The sequence below is a fragment of the Chelonia mydas genome, chromosome 3 (genome assembly GCF_015237465.2).
Source record: "Chelonia mydas isolate rCheMyd1 chromosome 3, rCheMyd1.pri.v2, whole genome shotgun sequence".
Taxonomy (NCBI): Eukaryota; Metazoa; Chordata; order Testudines; family Cheloniidae; genus Chelonia; species Chelonia mydas.
Window position 1 is genome coordinate 44,837,672 of NC_057851.1, and position 20,818 is coordinate 44,858,489.

Here is a 20,818-nt window from a genome sequence, read left to right on the forward strand (position 1 = left end):
GGTGTGATTGTGGCTGTGATTATGTGATTATTTTGACAAAAAAACATTTGCAGCATTTTAAAATATTGTGTGCAGAATTTTTAATTTTTTTGTCACAGAATTCCCCCAGGAGTACTCAGTGCGCACAAGTCATGGAAATTCTGGCTGATCGGCACAAGATCCTTTTGAAAATCTAAACTTCTGTGATACTGATGCATAAGTAAGAGTTGGACACAATCCTGTGGAGGCGAGCATTGGTACTGAGGTAGGAACCTTTCCTGGATGTGTTGGTGCAGCAGATGACTGGGTACATCCAGACTCTGACAATATCAATATAATGGTCCAGGTCACTGGGATAGGTAGAATCATAGGACTAGAAGAGACTTTGAGAGGTCATCTAGTCCAGTCCCGTGCCTCATGGACTAAGTATTATCTAGACCAGGGATTGGCAACCTTTTGGCATGCAGCCCATTAGGGAAATCTGCTGGTGGGCCAGGCCTGGCTGGTTTGTTTTCCTGCAGCGTCTGCAGGTTCGGCTGATTGAAGCTCCCACTGGCTGCGGTTTGCCATTCCAGGCCCACAGGGGCTGCGGGAAGCAGCGGCCAGCACATCCCTTGGCCCACACCACTTCCTGCATAGGTCATGTTTTCTAGACCTTTAATCATTTTTGTTGCTCTTCTCTGGACTTTCTCCAATTTCTCCACATCCTTCCTGAAATGTGGCACCCAGAACTGGACACAATACTTCATTTGAGGCCTAATCAGCGCGGAGTAGAGCAGAAGAATTACTACTTGTGTCTTGCTTAGAACACTCTCTTGCTAATATATCCCAGAATGATGTTCGCACTTTTTTTTTTTTTTTTGCAAGAGCATTACACTGACTCATATTTACGCTTGTGGTCCACTATGGCCCCCAGATCCCTTTTCATAATGCTCCTTCCTAGGCAGTCATTTCCCATTTTGTATGTGTGCAACTGATTGTTCCTTCCTAAATGGAGTACTTTGCATTTGTCTTTATTGAATTTCATCCTATTTACTTCAAAATGGTTTGAATTTTAATCCTATCCTTCAAAGCACTTGCAACCCCTTCCAGCTTGGTATCATCTGCAAATTTTATAAGTGTACTCTATGCCATTATCTAAATCATTGATGAAGATATTGAACGGAACCAACCCAGAACTGATCCCTGTGGGACCCCACTCATTACATGCTTCCAGCATGACTCTGAACCACTGATAACTACTCTGAACAGTTTTTTCCAACCAGTTTTGCACCTACCTTATACAGTAGTAGTTCCATCTCAGTTGCATTTCCCTAGTTTGTTTATGAGAAGGTCATGTGAGACAGTATCAGAAGCTTTACTAAAGTCAAGATATACCATGTCTATCGCTTCCCCCCCCCCCACCATCCACGAGGCTTGTTACCCTGTCAAAGAAAGCTATCGGGTTGGTTTGATAGGATTTGTTCTTGACAAATCCATGCTGACTTTTACTTATCACTTTATTATCTTCTAGATGTTTGCAAATTGATTGCTTAATTGTTTGCTCCATTATCTTTCCAGGTACAGAAGTTCAGCTGACTGCTCTGTAATTCCCTGGATTGTCCTTATTTCCCTTTTTATAGATTGGCACTAGATTTTGCCCTTTTCTGGTCTTCTGGAATCTCTCCCAGTACCACAGCTACCAAAGAGTCTGGTGTTCTAGACCTTTTTGAAGTAAAATGTCAGCTCATATGGAAATAAACACTTGAAGCAGAAGAGGTCTTCATCATTGAGCCTCGTTTGGCAGAAACGAGGCTCTTAGAGAGCCTTACACGTTTTCCCGTACTAGAATCACTTGGAGCCTCGCTGTTACTCCCTTTTGGTACCTGATGTCTCCAGAACCTTCTTCACAGTCAGCAATCCAGACTTCTTGGAAGGAGATGGATCATGCCTGCTCCTTTTGTTGGTACCCATAGACTTAGAGTACTGGGCTTTTGGTACTTCCAGCATGGACATAGGTGCCACATCTCCCAATGCTTTTGTGACTGAGACCCAGAGGTGGATAGGGTACCAGTCTACGTATCCCTCAAAGGACTTGGTGAACAGGATCTGAAGGTAGACTGAGCACTATATGTGCTCAGATGCTGGTGGCTAGGGGAGTCCTTGGATCCTGGATCAGAAGCCAATCCTAGAGCTTGCTCCATCGTCAATGGTTTGACGTATTTCCCTGTTTATGAAATCTGCTGTTGAATGGGGAGCAGATCTTACACTTAACCGGTATGTGCGTGTCTCCTAAACACCAAAGGTGTCCAACGCTAGCTGGGATAGCCTCCTATCAGGAAAAACAGCGCTTTAAGCATGGGAATCCCAGGGTACCCCAGATAGTAAAAATGTCCAGAACAAACCCTCAAAAGGTAGAAACAACAAATCCCAACTAAACTAACTATGACTAGGCAAAAGGGAAGTAGGCATGATCAACATTCCATCTCAGGCTGAATGCAGTTGAGGGTGGTTCACTTGTGCAACCCTCTATATCCTTGGTATGAGGCATGAGGATATGTAGGATTGCATGCACAGGCTGAACGGGCACTGCTATCAAAGTCTCAGATCAAAGATGCAGGAGCACATGTGCCTCTGAAGTAGAGCACCCATTGGGACACTATGCAAAGAAGATTTCCACATCTACTTTAGCCGCTTACCCAGCAGGACTTGAAGGGCTTTCCGAGTCACCAGCCACTGATTTCAATAGCTCCCCCCCCTCCATCTCTCTGCTGCTGCTGCTCTTTTTTCTCCAAAATTGAAGTTTTAGTGATGTTTAAAGCTGGAACAGGACAGGGGAGACATGGTGGGGGTACAGAGAGCAGACTGCTAGGGAAACTTGGGAAGAAAGGGGCATGAGAGGAGGGACAGTAGCATAGGGAAAGGTCTGTGGAGCTAGGGAGGGCAGTTTTGGAGCATCAAGGACAGGTGTAAATGTATTTCTAAGGATTCCTAAATGTGAGAGACACATTGCATGAGCACACTTGTATATACGGGCAGTGAGGCAAGTGCACTCTTGCTTACAGGTTGGATCACATATACTCTCACATTTGGAAGCAAACTGCCCGCTTCTCCTTCTCCCCCCAAGGATCTACTGTGTATTGCAGATTCTGTGCCAGAATGATGCATTTGTAAGCATATGCTGTGCCGGCTCCTGTGTCACTGCAGCCTCTGATGCCAAGTCCTCATTCCCTCTCCCAGGGCTGCTGTATGTGCATCTTTGCTGGGAAGGGCTGCAAAGGTAGAAGGAGAAGTTGCAGAGTAAAAAGCTTGGTCATCATTGGCTCTAACTTTTTTCATTCTTTTTCTCCTTTTCATTACACATCACCAGTGTAAATGGATGGGCTTCACAGAAGCTTGAAGTACTGAGAGGTTTTGATCCAGACCCAAGCTACAACCCAGTGATGTCCGAGACCAAACTGGATGATCCCCCTTCTTGTAGGAACCGGTCTTCTGTTCCAGAACTGAATGATACTCAGGAGCCTTTTTCAATCCCCTCTGTTGACTATGATGATGAGGAATTTCTGCGATACCTTTGGAGGGAATATTTACATCCCAAAGAATATGAATGGGTCCTGATTGCAGGGTATATTGTTGTATTCATTGTGGCTCTCATTGGAAACATCCTGGGTGAGTATTGCTCTACATTCCTCCCCAGAAGAGTTGTAATATAACCTGTTTGGATTGTTTTTCAAACTGCTTAAACTCTGAATAATGAACAGCAGTGTAGTGGTGGCATTTGGGAACATTGTTTTTTGCATCTGAGAGTGAAAGTTAGATTTAGACAAACAGATGAGATGAATGTGTTTGTACCTGACAGTATCTTTTGAAATGAAAATTGCTAACTCTTCAGGCCATTTGTCACGATTGTGGTATTTAACAGGCTGGTAGCATCATGTGCTATAGTCTTTTGAGACTGCTAAAAGCAGCTTTTGAGTGTTTTAATTTAGAGAGCAACATTAAGACATCCAGTTTTTTTAGCTGTTTACTAACAATTAGTTGCAGTTGTAATTAGAATCCCTAAGTAAGGGGCTATCCAAGCTAGGAAGGTTGTGTCAATTAAATGTTAATTCTCTAATCTCTGTCCAGCTGTCAGAGGTGCTGAAATTCTCCAGCCCCATTCAAATCTTTACAGACGTTTTCCCTCATACAGTGCTGACAGCTGCTCATCGACAGCACTTCTCTGCCTGGTCGTCATGCTTTTTTCATTCAGATATTCTCAACCGAGTTGGCAGAGTTAACTTTCGCATTTAAATGCATAGGCAGTCATTACTCACCTGACAGGAGCTACTCTTGGCACTGATAAATGTGGAAAACAGATTGAGAACTTGGTCTCATATCTGCAGGTTGAATCGATTTCTATGCATAGAATGAATGCTAGGATCCAAGGGTGTAACTATGGAGAATAGGGCACTCCCAACTTTCAGTCCAGGAGGGAGAGGAGACAGAAATCTGTCTCTCCACACATCCCCACCCATATTTCATTCATCTGTGAAGGAGGAGGGAGGTAGCACAGCAGGAAGCAAAGAACAGTGGCTGCAGCTTCATGCAGAATTGCTGAGCAGACCCCTATCAGGGAAAAAGTGAAGGGGGTGCTGTTCAGGGGGGACTTGGAGGCAGGTACCATGGGTAATTTCTGGAAGGTGAACTGCGGGGCAGGGGAAGGCAGAGAAAGAGGGGGAAGATATAGGGATCTAGAGGAGTAGGAAGGTAAGGCAGAAAAAAGGGGGAGGTTGGAGGTACTATAGTAGACCAACTGAGGGAGAGAATGTCAGTGACTGGGGGAGGCAAGGAGGATGTGAAGCAGGGGATGGAGCAAAGCAACATCACAAATGAAAGTTTTAGTGAAACCTTAGGGCACAGAGTTATTGGGACCTTAAAAGAGTAAAGACGGGAATCTGGGGAGGGAGAAAAATGGTGAGGATTTGGGAGTGGAATAACTAGGGGAGAGAATGGCCTTTGGGAGGAGGTGACCAAAGGGATGTGGAAAGAGGGGGAGGTATGGGAATAAGAAGAGGTTTTGAGGTAGGGAGGGGAGAAGAGGGGTTTGAGGAGAGAAGTGGATATTTGAGAGAATGAGGATGAGTTTGGGAAAAGAGACTGGAAAAGTGAAGTGCGAAAAGAGGGGAAGGTTGACTGAAGGATATGGAGGTCGGGCAGAGTTTGAGAGGTTTGAGATAATATGGGGTTGGGAAAGAGGAGAGATTGGAGATTTGGAAGTAGAGGGAATATTCAGGGAGAGGGAGGGAGGTTTTGCAGAGCAATTGGGAGGAGGACAGTGTAAGGTGTTTGAGAGAGATGGGTATTGTGGAGCAGTGGGTAGGGTAGGAAGCTTTGTGGAAAGGTACTAAAGTGAGATTCAAAGACTTGGATGTGTCAAGAGGAGAGTAAAGAGCCTGGGAAATGAGGAGGTTGGGGGAAGAGGTAGCACAAGCTGAAAAATTTGAGGTGGAGGATGGTAGGAGAAGTGCAGAGCCATGGTGTGGAAGGAGCAGACAGTAAGGACAGGCAGGAGTCTGGAGGTAGAGAGAACAGCGAAAGTGGTTGGACAGTAAAGGCAGAGGAAACTTGGGGGGGATAGCAAGGATGGAGGAAGAGGAGCTTGTGCATAGGTAGCAGATTTGAAGATAGAGGAGAGAGAAGAATGATGGGGGAGAAAGAAGATGCCTTTAAAATAAGGAGAAGAAGCTGGGGAGCATGAGGAGGCTTAGGGGGAGCGGGTAGTGACTGAAGAGAGAGAATGTGAAGGGATTAATGAGGAGCCAACATCCTTGGAAACTAAAAGTACCAGCCAGGTACCAGGGTAGCTCTCAGGAGAAATAATTGAGTAATATCAAGGAAAAATATATATAACTCTTTAGAATCTAATGTAAGCATAGGTTTATAAAGAAATGTTCCGGCAGTTATGTCCAGGGCTTAAATGCTAGGACAAGTAAATCATGCCACACAATTGGAGGAGAATTAAGGATGCATTCAGGGACCGATTCTCCAAGTACTTGAAACCACAGGATACTGGACTCCTGGGGGGAATTAAAATACCCAGATGTCTGTTGGGTGTTGGTTACAACCAAACATACACCATCAGCAAGTATCCTGAGTTACACACAGGAAAGGGTTATAATCAATGAGCTAAAAAATGCAGCCGCAAGAGAAATCATCTTGGACTGACTTGCTACTGATCAGGAGGAACTGATTGAAAATGTGAGGCAAATAGAGGCACGATAAGGAGTGTTCACAAGCTACTTGAATTTAACAGAGTAACAAAGGGGTTAATAAAAGCTAGCACTACAAAGGGATTAGATTTCAAAAAAAGCACTTAAAATATCTATTGAACAGAATGAAATGGGAGGAATTATTCAAATCTTGACTGTGGAAGAAGGCAGAACACTCTAAACATACCACAATAAAGGCACCACTTCTCAGGTGGGGAGTGGGGGAAGAGAAGAAATGAGGACTGCCAGAAACAAGAAGTGGCTAGTGTAGTGAGACTGGAAAGGGGAGGAAGCCACCCAAACAAGACTGCATAATTAAGAGTTGTAGGAAAAAATGTATGGACGCAAAACATAGTGCTAGGCATAGGAATCCAGAATCTGAAAGGCTTTTGTATTGTTACAAATATATTAGAGGTAGTGTAACAAGGGAGAAAATTTCCATACTTAATCTTCTTTTAATTTCTCCTCATGGTTTCAAATTTTCTAGGTCCCTTTGTGTAATTTCTCACTGGTAATTCACATAACATGGTAAATTTTAAGTAACTTCCATTCTAATTATGGGAAATTCCATCATGGATAATTGACTTTTTTTTTCATTCTGTAGTCCACTTTATAAAATAAATCCTTTTATGGATCCAGTGCATTTCCCAATAGCTTCATCCCCTCACATGTGGTATCCACTAAAAAAGCCCACTAAGATGTTCCTGCATTAATCATTAAAATGATGTCCTATATCAGTAGTTCTCAAACTTTTTTACTGGTGACCCCTTTCACAAGCCTCAGAGTGCAACCCCTCTTATAAATTTAAAAACACCTTTTAATATATTTAATACCATTAGAAATGCTGGATGCAAAGCGGTGTTTGGGGTGGAGATGGACAGCTTGCGACCCCCTCCATGTAATAATCTCGCAACCCCCTGAGGGGTCCCAACCCCCAGTTTGAGAACCCCTGTTCTATATTCATCCTGTATTGTAGCTGCCAGTAGTAAGCAAACTTCTGCATAAGTAGCTTGGCCTTCTGGCATTTCAAATTGTTTTTCCTCATCTTAGCATTAGTGTCTCTTGGCCCATTGCATAAGGACATAAGATGTCGTCATTGACAGAAATGTTTTGTAGTGGGAATTGGAGAAATGCAGCAACAACTGAAGAGACACTGGATCTCTGGCAAGGGTGCTGGAAAGTTGTGTGAGACCCAGATTAATAACCAGGAAGTGTTAGAAAGTTTGAATAGTAATATACAGACTTAAGGGTGGCTGGATCTGAAGGCCTAAGAGTATCTGAATTAGGAATGCCCAGTGAAGCCTGAGATTTGGTGAATCTCCTAACTGAATTTTCCATCTTAGGTAAAGCTAATTTGCAAAGCTGTTTTCCTTGTAATTTAACACAATTATTTTAGTGCTTTAATTATATTACATTTGTCTCTCTAAAGAACTTGTTGTGTATTAGGGATTGTAGAGAAAAAAACGTATCCATGAAAGTTAGGCTGTCATATGTGACCTGCAGCTACATATATTTGGCCCAGTCCTTAGCTAGTGCATGTTGGCATAGTTCCCTTGTCTTCGATGGAGCTACCACCAAATTACACCATTTGAAGGTATGCTAATAATGCATTCATGTTCTTTTCTGTTTCTTTAACAATCCTCTTAACCTGAATAGAAACCCAATAAAATTTCAGTTGAACTTTTTGGTCATGGTGTTAGCCATGGAGATAGGAGTGGCAGAGAATGAGCAGCTTGGAAGACTCCTAAGATCTGATTCCCTTCTCACCTAAACTACTTTTACATTGATTTAACTCTTTGGGCTTCAGGGGAGTTACCTTGGTGCACGTGAGATCAAAATCTCGCCCATAAGCTTGGGATTTGATGTATTTAGCCATAGCTAGACCCGCAGTTTGAATTAAAGCTTTTGAGATGCAGTGCTGGCAAAGACTCCTGCGTATCTCCTGAATAGAAAAAAAGACAAGTACCTATGTTGGAAATATTGTTGGAGAGAAGCAGACCCTGTTGCTGGAAATCGGCAGACATAAACTTATGTACTTTGGCTATGCTAGGTGCAGAGATGGAAATGCCCTTGAGAAAATTACTATAGAAGAAATGATGGGGGGTCATCGTAGTAGGGGATGACCAGTGATGAAATGGGTGGATGGTGTACAGCAGATCACTGGATCAGCTGCTGAGTGCTCGAAGTTAGTGATGGATCGTGAAGGTTTTAGAATATTCTACTATCATGTCACTGATATTCAGACATGAATAAATGGATTTATTTACTAGAGCCAGAGTGGCAACATGAATACAAAGGGTATCCTACTATGAAGCACATTTCAGACAGCTCTAGCACTGTTGTTTATATTGCAGTTGTGCTCAGAGGACCCAACCAAGATCAGGGACCCACAGTGCTAGGTGCTGTACAAACACACATGAAAGTTCAGCCCTGGTCCTAAAAAGACAAGTAACATGAAAATGGAGGGGGAAGGGCAATACAATCAAACATATACAATTTGTTTATGCGTCTGCATTTTATTTTTATAATGAAGAATTAGTTGCAGATGTCCCCTTTTGCCCCTCAATCTAGCCATCATTAACTACCAGGTTTTTTTGTAGTGCTGCAGTGTGAAGTGGGTCTTGAGGGAAATTTGGAGGAGAAGGTAGTGGATTTATAATGCTATAGGACTGTTTTTAACTCCTACACCAAATTTCCATGGGTACTGATCACTGCTACAGCTAGACTGTTCCCTGCCATTGAGTTTAAAAAGTTCATCTTCTGTATGATACGTTTAAATTGAGCAGATCATCTGCGAAGGACATTCTGGTCATGCTGTGGTGTTTGTATTTCTGTAGCCCACCCCCCTCCCCCCAGTGTGGCATGAGTCTCCTCCCTGGTGCTTGCTATTTGGAGTTGCTTCTCCCTTCTCCTCCCATGGATGTGTCAGGAATCGGAGCCTGCAGCAGAGCCAGTCTCTGGGAAAACGGTCAAGTGCAGCTAGCCCGTAGTAGGCTGCCTAATTGGCTACACCACCGGATTGGCCAGAAGAGTCGGAAGACCAGCTCTGAAGCCAGCAGTAGTGGCAGTACAGCAGCTGCTCGAAGCAGTTTCCCACTTTGTTCCAGCCTTGGCCCCAGCCCTGCACCTGTCTTGCCTCACTCCCAGTGACCCAGTTCTTACTCTCAGCTCTGATTCCTGACTTCTGACTTTGGCTCTGACCTCTGACTCTGGCACTGATCCTAAACTCCACCTCCTGACTCCAGCTCTGCCCCGGGCTCCAATCTCCGGCTGCCTGATGCCTGCTTCAACCACTACACATCACCACCCACAACCCAGTCCCTGGCTCTTTTTTGTGACACTTGGTGGCTCCATGCAAGGTGACTCTTCGCTGTGCCCGTGACACAAGGGGTGCTACCCACTGGGGAAATGAATAATGCTACCATTGATGGCAAGGAATATTAAACCAGTACATATGAAACAATAAAAATACATTAACACAAATCCCATCAAAGAAATGACACACCCAAAACTAACAATATTACAAAGGGAGATTTTTATTGGGAGCAGGAAAATAGGATCCGAGGAAGGAAAGGGTTATGGTTAACTAAGTACTAAAACATCAACAAATTTCCCACCTCCCTTCAATCACAGCTCTTCCCCAGCTCCCTCCCTACCCCTTTGCCAGGCTGGAGATGAGTGCAGGAGCACTGCAAATGCTGGCTGGCTTAAACTAAACCTCTTACAGTGGGTTTCCTCTGGGTGGGGCAGGGTCCTCTCCTGGCTCCATGGTCTGGAGTCCTGTGCAAATTTCAGCTGGCTCTTCGTAGTCCTTGCCTGGTCAGTTCTCTGCCTCTCTGAACACTGGTCTCCTCAGGGCTGGAACTGCCTGATGCACCAGATCCCACCGCAGTTCAAAGACTCCCTTTGTGGGAAGGGGAGTTAATCAGAGGCTCCCTGAGATGTTCTGCTTCTCTCTCAGCTCTCAAATTCAAAACTTTAAAATGAGCCTCTTTCTCTTTCAGCCAGGCTGGCCCCTCCCCCTGGGGGTATGTCTGCACTGCATCTGGAAGTGAGCCTCCCAGCCTGGGCAGACAGAGTTGTGCTCAGAGGGCTCATGCTAGTGCACTGGAAATAACTGTGTAGACACAGGGGCTTTGGCTGGAACTCAGGCTCTCAAGCTTTCTGGAGCTGCAACAACAAAGCAACATCCACACTGCTATTTCTAGTGCACTAGCATGAGCCCTGCTAACACAAATCCATGGCCCCAGGCTGGGAGGCTCGCTCCCAGATGCACTGTAGACATACCCTGGGGGGCTGAAAAGCCCTGGTTCATCACTGGGCCAGTATACTGGTTGTCCATATCAACCCATGCAGTAGCCTCCCTATTGGCCTCAGCAGTAGTTTCTATTCCATTTTGTTGCCATCTGTTACACCAAGTGGGCTGGGAAATGTCAGAGGACTCTGGTAGCCATTATTATCATAATTCATAGGGTAGGGGCCCCTAGAGGCTCAGTCCAGAATTCCAGAAGCTGGCAAACTCCATGTGGGGTTACATTTGAAGGCCAACAAGTTTGTGATTCAAATAACTTAACTTTTCCCCATATTTTTCTTCTAAGGAGTAAGGCCTTGCATTCTTCGTTCATTGACTGATACTATGATTATTTCCTATCTTCTGCTACTGTAGTTCAGATCTGAGACATAATTAAATTCATGTTTCACCATCACTACCAATTTGATTATTTCTCAGGGATTGTAATAACTTATACATGCTCCCTAGGGCATCTGTGTCTTGATTAATTGTTCTTCAGTAGTTTACACTCCATTTTACTTTTACAGTTAGATCAACTGATAATTTATTAAGACTAATTTATTATATATTTCTAAATGAGCATAGAGGCAACATGAATGCCAGAGACCCAATTAGGCTCTGAGGATCAATTCACTTTGAGGCTTGTCTGTCTGGATTTTCATTTACTTGACAGAAGCAGTATTGGGGAGCAGTAGTTTATCTTTTTGACTCTTCTTACATTTTGCATGTGACTTCTTTTTTCAGGTCTGCTTTGCAGGGATTTGTATGTCACCATTGTTTAGTGTCATTGTGATATACCATCCTATGTAGATTTATCTAGCTTGGGTTGCATGGATAAATCCAAAGGCAGAATTTGGCTCTGAATTTTTTTTAGTTGACTGGTATGGCTGTTAATTGGTTTCTAATACCATATGTTTATCATGTGCTAATTATTGATGCTTCTGCAGTCATATTGATGTGAACAATGATTCTTTAGCCAAAAAGTTTGCATTAAACTTACTTAGCAGTATCTGAAGTCTGGTTTCCTCATCTGTTGCTCATTGTTAAGTTGGCAGATAGAGCAAAAATTATATATAACCCTTCTCAAAGACTAAGTATCATCTACCCTGATCCTGAGCAATAAGGGACTAGGAGTGTTGTGTGTGATACATGATTCTTCTGCACTTTCACATGCTTTCTAGAAAAGGTGTCCATAGCCTTCTGAAAGGGAGAGCTGATCATGGCCGAATCCTATGCATTGTATTGCAGGATGTTTTTCTCTGAAACCGGTGTCAAAAATAGCATTGCCCCTTTCTGCACATAAGAGTGCAGCTTATGTTGGTGCCAGTGTGGGGTTGTTGCTCCTTGCTATTTTACAGGGCATGCAAGGGATGCATGATGGGATTCCCACTGTCCAGCCATCTTCTACCCTTGTACCATGAGTGTCTGCTCCTGCTGATGTGGTTTGCTGCTTTATGCTTTCTCTGCGTTTAGCGTAACAGGAACCTCACACACCAGAACTGATTGCTGTTTACAGGCAATAAGCTCTTGGTTGGCTCTCCAGGTGGAGATGCTTTAACAGTAATTAGATAATCATTGCCTCAGCTTTATATGACACATCCATATACAAGATGCATCTTTACGAATTACAGACTTGCATGGTTTTTAAATTGATTTTACTGAAACCTCGAGATGGGCAGAAACACTCAATTCTAGGGGGAGCTCCAAAATCCCCCAGTGCTTTAGGGTGCCATCTTAAAGGAACCATCCATTAGGATGGTGTAGTGAGCCCCCTCTACCTGTGCCTAGCTGGTGTTGCTGGGCTAGCATGGAGGAGCAGGAAGATCAAAGCTTTGGTCCCACTTCCCTCCACCCATTCAGGCTTGTATGCATCCCCTAGGGTACCATGAGAGAGCTCTCCCTGCTATCCCCGGAGTTCAGGGAATCATAGAATCATAGAATATCAGGGTTGGAAGGGACCCCAGAAGGTCATCTAGTCCAACCCCCTGCTCGAAGCAGGACCAATTCCCAGTTAAATCATCCCAGCCAGGGCTTTGTCAAGCCTGACCTTAAAAACCTCTAAGGAAGGAGATTCTACCACCTCCCTAGGTAACGCATTCCAGTGTTTCACCACCCTCCTAGTGAAAAAGTTTTTCCTAATATCCAATCTAAACCTCCCCCATTGCAACTTGAGACCATTACTCCTCGTTCTGTCATCTGCTACCATTGAGAACAGTCTAGAGCCATCCTCTTTGGAACCCCCTTTCAGGTAGTTGAAAGCAGCTATCAAATCCCCCCTCATTCTTCTCTTCTGCAGACTAAACAATCCCAGCTCCCTCAGCCTCTCCTCATAAGTCATGTGCTCTAGACCCCTAATCATTTTTGTTGCCCTTCGCTGGACTCTCTCCAATTTATCCACATCCTTCTTGTAGTGTGGGGCCCAAAACTGGACACAGTACTCCAGATGAGGCCTCACCAGTGTCGAATAGAGGGGAACGATCACGTCCCTCGATCTGCTCGCTATGCCCCTACTTATACATCCCAAAATGCCATTGGCCTTCTTGGCAACAAGGGCACACTGCTGACTCATATCCAGCTTCTCGTCCACTGTCACCCCTAGGTCCTTTTCCGCAGAACTGCTGCCTAGCCATTCGGTCCCTAGTCTGTAGCGGTGCATTGGATTCTTCCATCCTAAGTGCAGGACCCTGCACTTATCCTTATTGAACCTCATCAGATTTCTTTTGGCCCAATCCTCCAATTTGTCTAGGTCCTTCTGTATCCTATCCCTCCCCTCCAGCGTATCTACCACTCCTCCCAGTTTAGTATCATCCGCAAATTTGCTGAGAGTGCAATCCACACCATCCTCCAGATCATTTATGAAAATATTGAACAAAACCGGCCCCAGGACCGACCCCTGGGGCACTCCACTTGACACCGGCTGCCAACTAGACATGGAGCCATTGATCACTACCCGTTGAGCCCGACAATCTAGCCAGCTTTCTACCCACCTTATAGTGCATTCATCCAGCCCATACTTCCTTAACTTGCTGACAAGAATACTGTGGGAGACCGTGTCAAAAGCTTTGCTAAAGTCAAGAAACAATACATCCACAGCTTTCCCTTCATCCACAGAACCAGTAATCTCATCATAAAAGGCGATTAGATTAGTCAGGCATGACCTTCCCTTGGTGAATCCATGCTGACTGTTCCTGATCACTTTCCTCTCCTCTAAGTGCTTCAGGATTGATTCTTTGAGGACCTGCTCCATGATTTTTCCAGGGACTGAGGTGAGGCTGACTGGCCTGTAGTTCCCAGGATCCTCCTTCTTCCCTTTTTTAAAGATTGGCACTACATTAGCCTTTTTCCAGTCATCCGGGACTTCCCCCGTTCGCCACGAGTTTTCAAAGATAATGGCCAAGGGCTCTGCAATCACAGCCGCCAATTCCTTCAGCACTCTCGGATGCAACTCGTCCGGCCCCATGGACTTGTGCACGTCCAGCTTTTCTAAATAGTCCCTAACCACCTCTATCTCCACAGAGGGCTGGCCATCTCTTCCCCATTTTGTGATGCCCAGCGCAGCAGTCTGGGAGCTGACCTTGTTAGTGAAAACAGAGGCAAAAAAAGCATTGAGTACATTAGCTTTTTCCACATCCTCTGTCACTAGGTTGCCTCCCTCATTCAGGAAGGGGCCCACACTTTCCTTGGCTTTCTTCTTGTTGCCAACATACCTGAAGAAACCCTTCTTGTTACTCTTGACATCTCTTGCTAGCTGCAGCTCCAGGTGTGATTTGGCCCTCCTGATATCTTTCCTACATGCCCGAGCAATATTTTTATACTCTTCCCTGGTCATATGTCCAACCTTCCACTTCTTGTAAGCTGCTTTTTTATGTTTAAGATCCGCTAGGATTTCACCATTAAGCCAAGCTGGTCGCCTGCCATATTTACTATTCTTTCGACTCATCGGGATGGTTTGTCCCTGTAACCTCAACAGGGATTCCTTGAAATACAGCCAGCTCTCCTGGACTCCCTTCCCCTTCATGTTAGTCCCCCAGGGGATCCTGGCCATCTGTTCCCTGAGGGAGTCGAAGTCTGATTAAAGTTCTCAAGAGTGCAAAGTGGTTCATTGTACCTACCTCAGCAACACTTGTACAAGTAGAAGGCACAATGTATCCCTCAGAGATTAGCACTAAAGTGGATTGAATAATCCTCATGGTTAGTTACCAATCAACTGTAGAGTCAGAGACTTGAACTGTGATTGACTTCTACTGGGTTCCTTGCTCACCTGTGCCACAGTTCTTGGACTTCTCCTCTTTAACATCAGAACAGGACATAGTCTGCGTTACCATTCATCGCTAATCCTAATAAGGAAGGATGATAAAGACGTTCCACAGTACTGAAAATACTAAATCATTCAAAACTGCCATCAAGTCATTATGTTGGAATGCAGATCTGGTTATGACATTTAAATGATTGAATCTACTAAAGCACAGAACTCCTAGAATGTGAAGCTAACATGTTGCGTATTAACTTCTTATTTTCACCTCCAGGCAGTTACTGTTTATCACCTGCTGCCTTTTAGAGGCAGGAGAACAATTTTAATACAATCCGTTAGGACCCCTGAATTCTATAAGTTGCCAAGGAAAGCATAACAGAACCAGTAGGGCAATTCTACCCTATCAAATGCCTATTCTGCATTGTACTAGGGAATGTAGGCTTATTTCTATGATGATTCAGTCTGGTGAGTTAGGTGGTTATCTGCAGGAGAATGAAACTTGGGTCTCCATTTAAAACATGATTTTCTAGTATTTGAGCTAAAGGAGCAGACTCATAAACCCTCAATATGTGGTGTAGGCATTACAAAGGGACACAAAGTCATACAGGGGTAGTATGGTCAGACAAGATTTCCAGTAGAGGAGAAGATTCAGGGCACTTTGTAATAATTGTTGCATCTTACAGTGGTGGAGAACAAAATTGGGTCAAGGTATTAAATGTTGACAATACTTGGGAATACTTTTAGCAGAAGTTGTCATTGTTGTTCACCACTGGCCCTGGCTGTTGGATGCAGAGAAGGGCTCAGTCTCCTGAACGGGAAGTCCCTATATTTATGCCCCCAGTCAACTTTCCCCCATGCCATTTCACCCTAAACCCTTCTTCCTGCAGCAAACGGATGAGTCTCATTAGGCTTACCAGGTTGTTAGTGATATTTGGGAAGGACACCAGGAGGAATGGTGTGTGTGTGAGAGACAGAGAGTGAGTGAGTTAGGACTTTCACTCAAAACCTCAATAGTGACTTCAGCAATGTCAAAGCTGAATCACTTTCCAAATGAATCCACTATGTTACATTAAGGTGTGTCAAAACTGTTGATGCAAAAGAATGTGATGTCACCATCAGGGTTTTGCATTTGGGATGAATTGCTTTTTGGTATGTGTGGGAGATGGAACTAAATGTTCTTTTATCAAATGGCAGATGCAGTATCCATCACACATCAAAAATCCAATTTGAAAAGTAAGGGCTATGTGACCAGGTGCTTGTAATGGACCACACTGAGAGAGCCACCTCAGGGCAGACAATCACCCCAAACAAGTGGTTTATTCTATAATTAGGGTCAGTAACAAGCCAGTAACAAAAGAGTTTCTATAGCAGCACACTAGTTAACAAGAAGCCAAACACAGCTCCATTTAGGCATTCCAGCCCTTGGTTCTCATCCAGACAAATTGATCTAATATAGTGAGAAGTTACTGAAAACCCAATTCATCATATGTGAGGTTCTAGTGATCCCAAAGGATTAGACACTTAACCCCCCGCCCCCCAGTCAATATGTACTTCAGATCTTACCCAAATATCATGCTGTCAGCCAATCCTGACAGTAAATTAACTAAAGATTTATTAAGAAAAGAAGAGCATTATTGAATGATTAAAATATTTTATATACATTGCAAATGCTTGCAAGGTGCTTATAGCAGATTTGTAGCAGTGATGAATGTGTCTGCTGGCTTACAAAAGTCTCTCTGGAATCATCCCAAAAGGTTAGAATTCAAATGCAGCTTAGATGTAGAGTCTGTTAGTCTTTCCTTGCATTTTCCAGGGTAACTACATGGAGACTCTAGTCCTACAGTTTGAATCTTTCCCTTTTTAGAGTTCAGCAGACTAGAGATGCAAGATCAGACCTTAGGTTTCACTTTTATAGCTGAAGCAGGTGGTCAGCTGTTTTGAGCATAGCATGTGAGTGAGGATTCTTCTACGTTGAGCACCCACTGACCCACCACTTTGAAGTTAACATTAAATTTCCTACGCATACACAAGTATCAGAGGGGTAGCTGTGTTTAGTCTATATCCACAAAAACAACGAGGAGTCTGGTGGCACCTTAAAGACTAACACGGGTTCTCAAACTGGGGGTTGGGACCCCTCAGGCGATCGCAAAGTTATTACGTGGGGGGTTGCAAGTTGTCAGCCTCCACCCTAAACTTGGCTTTGGCTCCAGCATTTATAATGGTGTTAAATATATTAAAAAGTGCTTTTAATTTATAAGTGGGGTCACACTCAGAGGCTTGCTATGTGAAAGGGGTCATCAGTACAAAAGTTTGAGAACCACTGGACTAACAGATTTATTTCAGCATAAGCTTTCGTGGGTAACCCCCCCCACACTTCTTCAGATGCATGTGTAATCCCTTGGGATTTAGAGAGCATGGTCCCTTTAAGTCTTTTTTCCTTGTGGGTTTGGGGAGCAGTGAGAGAAAGGAGGGAAACTTGGGGGTGTGGCTGGGGAGCCTGGGGAAAGAAGGGCTGCAGCCAGGAAGCCCTGGACAGAAAGTGAAGCAGAGAGAACCTGCCTGAAGCCTGGGAAGGACAGGGTAGCCAGTCAGGGACACTGCAGGACAGGAGCCAGGAGGAGTACTGTGCCAGGGAGGAATCACCCAAGAAGGACAGGCCGGAGCTGGACCCAGTATAACTGCCTCCCAGAGTTGCATGGGGCTGTGAGTACTGGGGCTTGTGACTCTTCACTGGGAATAGGGAGGGAGGCTCCTAATTAGTTAAGTGGGGAGGTTGTTGCTCTGTGTGGCTTTGCAGAGAGCAGCAGAAGAGGGCACTTTCAGACTGTGCTGCCACGGGGCCTTGGTTTGGATGCAACCTTGTTCTACTGTTCCCCCTATACTTCCCCTTGTTGTTTTTCTCCCCTCATCCCTCTGTAAATAAATATCTCCCTTTATTATATCCATTGTACTTTTCCTGTGGATGTGTGTGTTCACTCTGGGCGTTTGAAACAGGTGTCCCTGGGGTGGAGGGAATTTTTCCTGCTGCATTCCTGCGCGCGCTGTCTCTTGGCCAGACCTGCCTGCAGAGCAGACTCCATCTTGGCCATGAGGGCACTAAAGTTACACATGGAGTGAATATTACAGATACAGGCATAAATATACTGGCACATGAAGAGGAAGGGAGTTACCTTACAAGTGGAGAACCAGAGCTGACAAGGCCAATTCAGTCAGGGTGGATGGGTCCACTCCCAATAATTGAGGAGGAGCTGTCAATACCAAGAAAGGGAAAATTGCTTTTGTAGTGAGCCAGCCACTCCCAGTCCCTATTCAAGCCCAAATTAATGTTGTTAAGTTTGCAAATGCATTGTAGCTCTGCAGTTTGTCTTTGAAGAATGGCTACTTTTAAATCTGTTATTGAATGTCCAGGGAGATTGAAGTGTTCTCCTACTGGCTTTTGTATGTTACCATTCCTGATGTCTGATTTGTGTCAATTTATCCTTTTACATAGAGACTGCCCAGTTTGGCCAGTGTACATGGCAGAGGGGTGTTCAGAGTACATGCATTGTGCATTGCAGAAGGGTACATGGCAGAGGGGCATTGCCAGTATATTTACACCTGTATCTGTAATTTTCACTCCATGCATCTGAAGAAGTGGGGTTTTTTTTATGCCCAAATAAATCTGTTAGTCTTTAAGGTGCCACCGGACTCCTCATTGTTTTTATGCATACACAGGTAATCTAGTTCATACTCAGAAAGCAACAGCCAGTCATTAATGATAACAGGGAAAGATGAAACTGAAGACATAGATAATATTATTAGTTTCCTGCAGTATCTCACATCTTTGACCTTAAGGTTAACAGAACATAGTTGCATACCTAATGTAAGGCAATTAAGACCTGAAAAGGATTTAGCATCTAAAAGCTAATTTGGTTACACTGGTAAATTTCTAACAGGGTACAGATACAAACACATTTAGCATCTACCCTTGATTTCTATTACTAAAATGAATGGGTTAGTGATTGCTGGTCTAGTATATCTCTGATATTCACATACAAGTGAATTGTCCTGATGCAATTGTAATGCCTCTTGTTGTCATGGGTTATACACAGGTTAGCTGGTTTTCCAGTGTCACAAGCTGTACATTAGTTAACTTTTTGGTCCATTACTTCTGCAACAGATGTGTCCTATCTGAAAGTAGGGTGCAGGAAAACAGAATTGTAAACACACCTACTGTATTTTCATATGTTTACACCTGAAACCTATTAAGACATTTGTGAATTTCAGCACATTTTTCAGTGCTGCAGAAGGCATAATAGGTGAGATATAATCTGCCTGCTCGTGTACCTGGAAAATAAAATATTTGTGTATGGAAAATGCCAGTTCTTCCACAGCAATTATTCACTGCCTATAGCTGTATTTAGGACACTACTTTAAGCCGTGGTCCAGAAGGTAGGTTAATGTACAGTCCTGCCTTTTTATTGGGTGTTTGGTGTGAGATCATATCACAAAAATGTCAGTTTATGAAAATCACTGTAAATAAACATGTCACTTCCCACATTTGTAAATAACACCATTTGAAGATGGTATAGGTCCACCTGTCTACCCAAATAAGCAAGCGGATTTTGTGACTTTGACAGTGGTTGCTAGTGTTATTAAACTGAAAGTGAAATGTCAGAAGAGACAAGCATGTATTCAACTACTGCAGTGAACGGTTCTTGCAAAAGAAAATGACTATATCATAACAGGATTCCTTTTTATAGGAGTAGGATGGTAAACAATTTGGCTAGTCATCCTCTAATGTCATTCTGAAAGTCGTTAGTTCTGCTGGAAATATGGTCAGTGTCAAAAGAAGAAAATTGAATCCTGAACAAGTGGGAAAGATCACATTCCTAAAGATTACAAGTCTATGGGCTAAGATTACATTTTGACTCTTCTCATAGTTTGGGTTACATATATGTAACCCAATCTTTAGCAATGTGGGACTTCTCTGACAGACCCTCTTTGTCCTCCCCTTAACACTGCTGAAGATGAAATATTTCTTACTGACAAATAATGAGCACTTACTTGCTGGCTACCTATGCAGCAGTTCCTGTACAACATAGGTGTGTGTTTGGTGTTCAGCTGGAATTGAACTTCAAAAGGGATCTTACCGTGACAGGGGAAAATGCACTGCATGTGTCCTTAGCTTCATCTACTTTGATAGGTTACCCAGAAGGCAAATACCAAACTTTCAGCTAGATTTGTTTTTTGCTGCTCACATTTAATTAGTTATACTTCTGAAATTTAGGGGGGATTATGTAAACAGAACCTGTCCTTTCTGAATTAATTTAGTACTTGTGAAAAGTGTTGGAGTAACAATTCTAGTAATGAAATCCTCCATTTACCCCTTGAAGAGATACAGCATTGACACAGGCAGTGTAAGCTCCCCCATACCAGCTTTATGGTGTACCTGAACCTTGTACCTTGTTCTGGAGGAACCACTTCTGCTGGGAACAAGGTAGCTAATTCTCCATGTCTCTTCAGTCATTCGGCCCCTCTGCTGAGATTGCTGAAACAATTATTTGCTGGTGGCTTAGTGGTGTGGATCCTTGTTCAACAGGAACTGAACAGAAACTCCCCTCTCTATCCAGACTCATCAGCTTTTCAAAATATACCTTGGTTCTAGATCCTTGTACAGTTCTTACTGCCTATACCACTTTTTGAAATCAACTGAAACAAGACCTTTTCTGTTGGGTAGTAGTTAGCTGTTCGTTTACACCCCTTCATTTTCTATGCTTCTCAGATCTGGAATAGCCTTCTGGGTGCCGCTTCCCAAGGAGGGGCACGGTCAGGGTTTTCAATCTAATTCTGGGAGCGTGGTTTTGTTTAATCTTCATTATCAGAGCAGTAGTCATGATGTTGAACAGTGATGTGGTTTGTGATTCATAGCTTGAAATGCTTTATGCAAAGCTTTGTGCATGGATATATCTGCAGTAGCACTCAGCTTGTATGGAGAAGTGTACCTTCCTTTGTATGGTCCTTCTGTCTGCACTTAAATACACATTTGAGTATTGCCCTATTATCCGCCTCCTATGCCTCACATAG

General features: G+C 43.7%; 1 protein-coding gene across 2 annotated transcripts in view; it reads left to right on the forward strand.

Annotated features, from left to right (window-relative positions):
- Positions 1–3,098: 3,098 nt before the first annotated feature.
- The window catches only part of HCRTR2 (hypocretin receptor 2), a 64,974-nt gene continuing 47,254 nt past the window's right edge, over positions 3,099–20,818 (forward strand). For both annotated transcript variants that reach the window (XM_043542382.1, XM_007055066.4), the window contains exon 1: positions 3,099–3,627. In XM_043542382.1, coding sequence (XP_043398317.1) covers positions 3,402–3,627 — 226 coding nt within the window. In that variant the 5' untranslated portion in view covers positions 3,099–3,401. The remainder of the gene's footprint in view (positions 3,628–20,818) is intronic.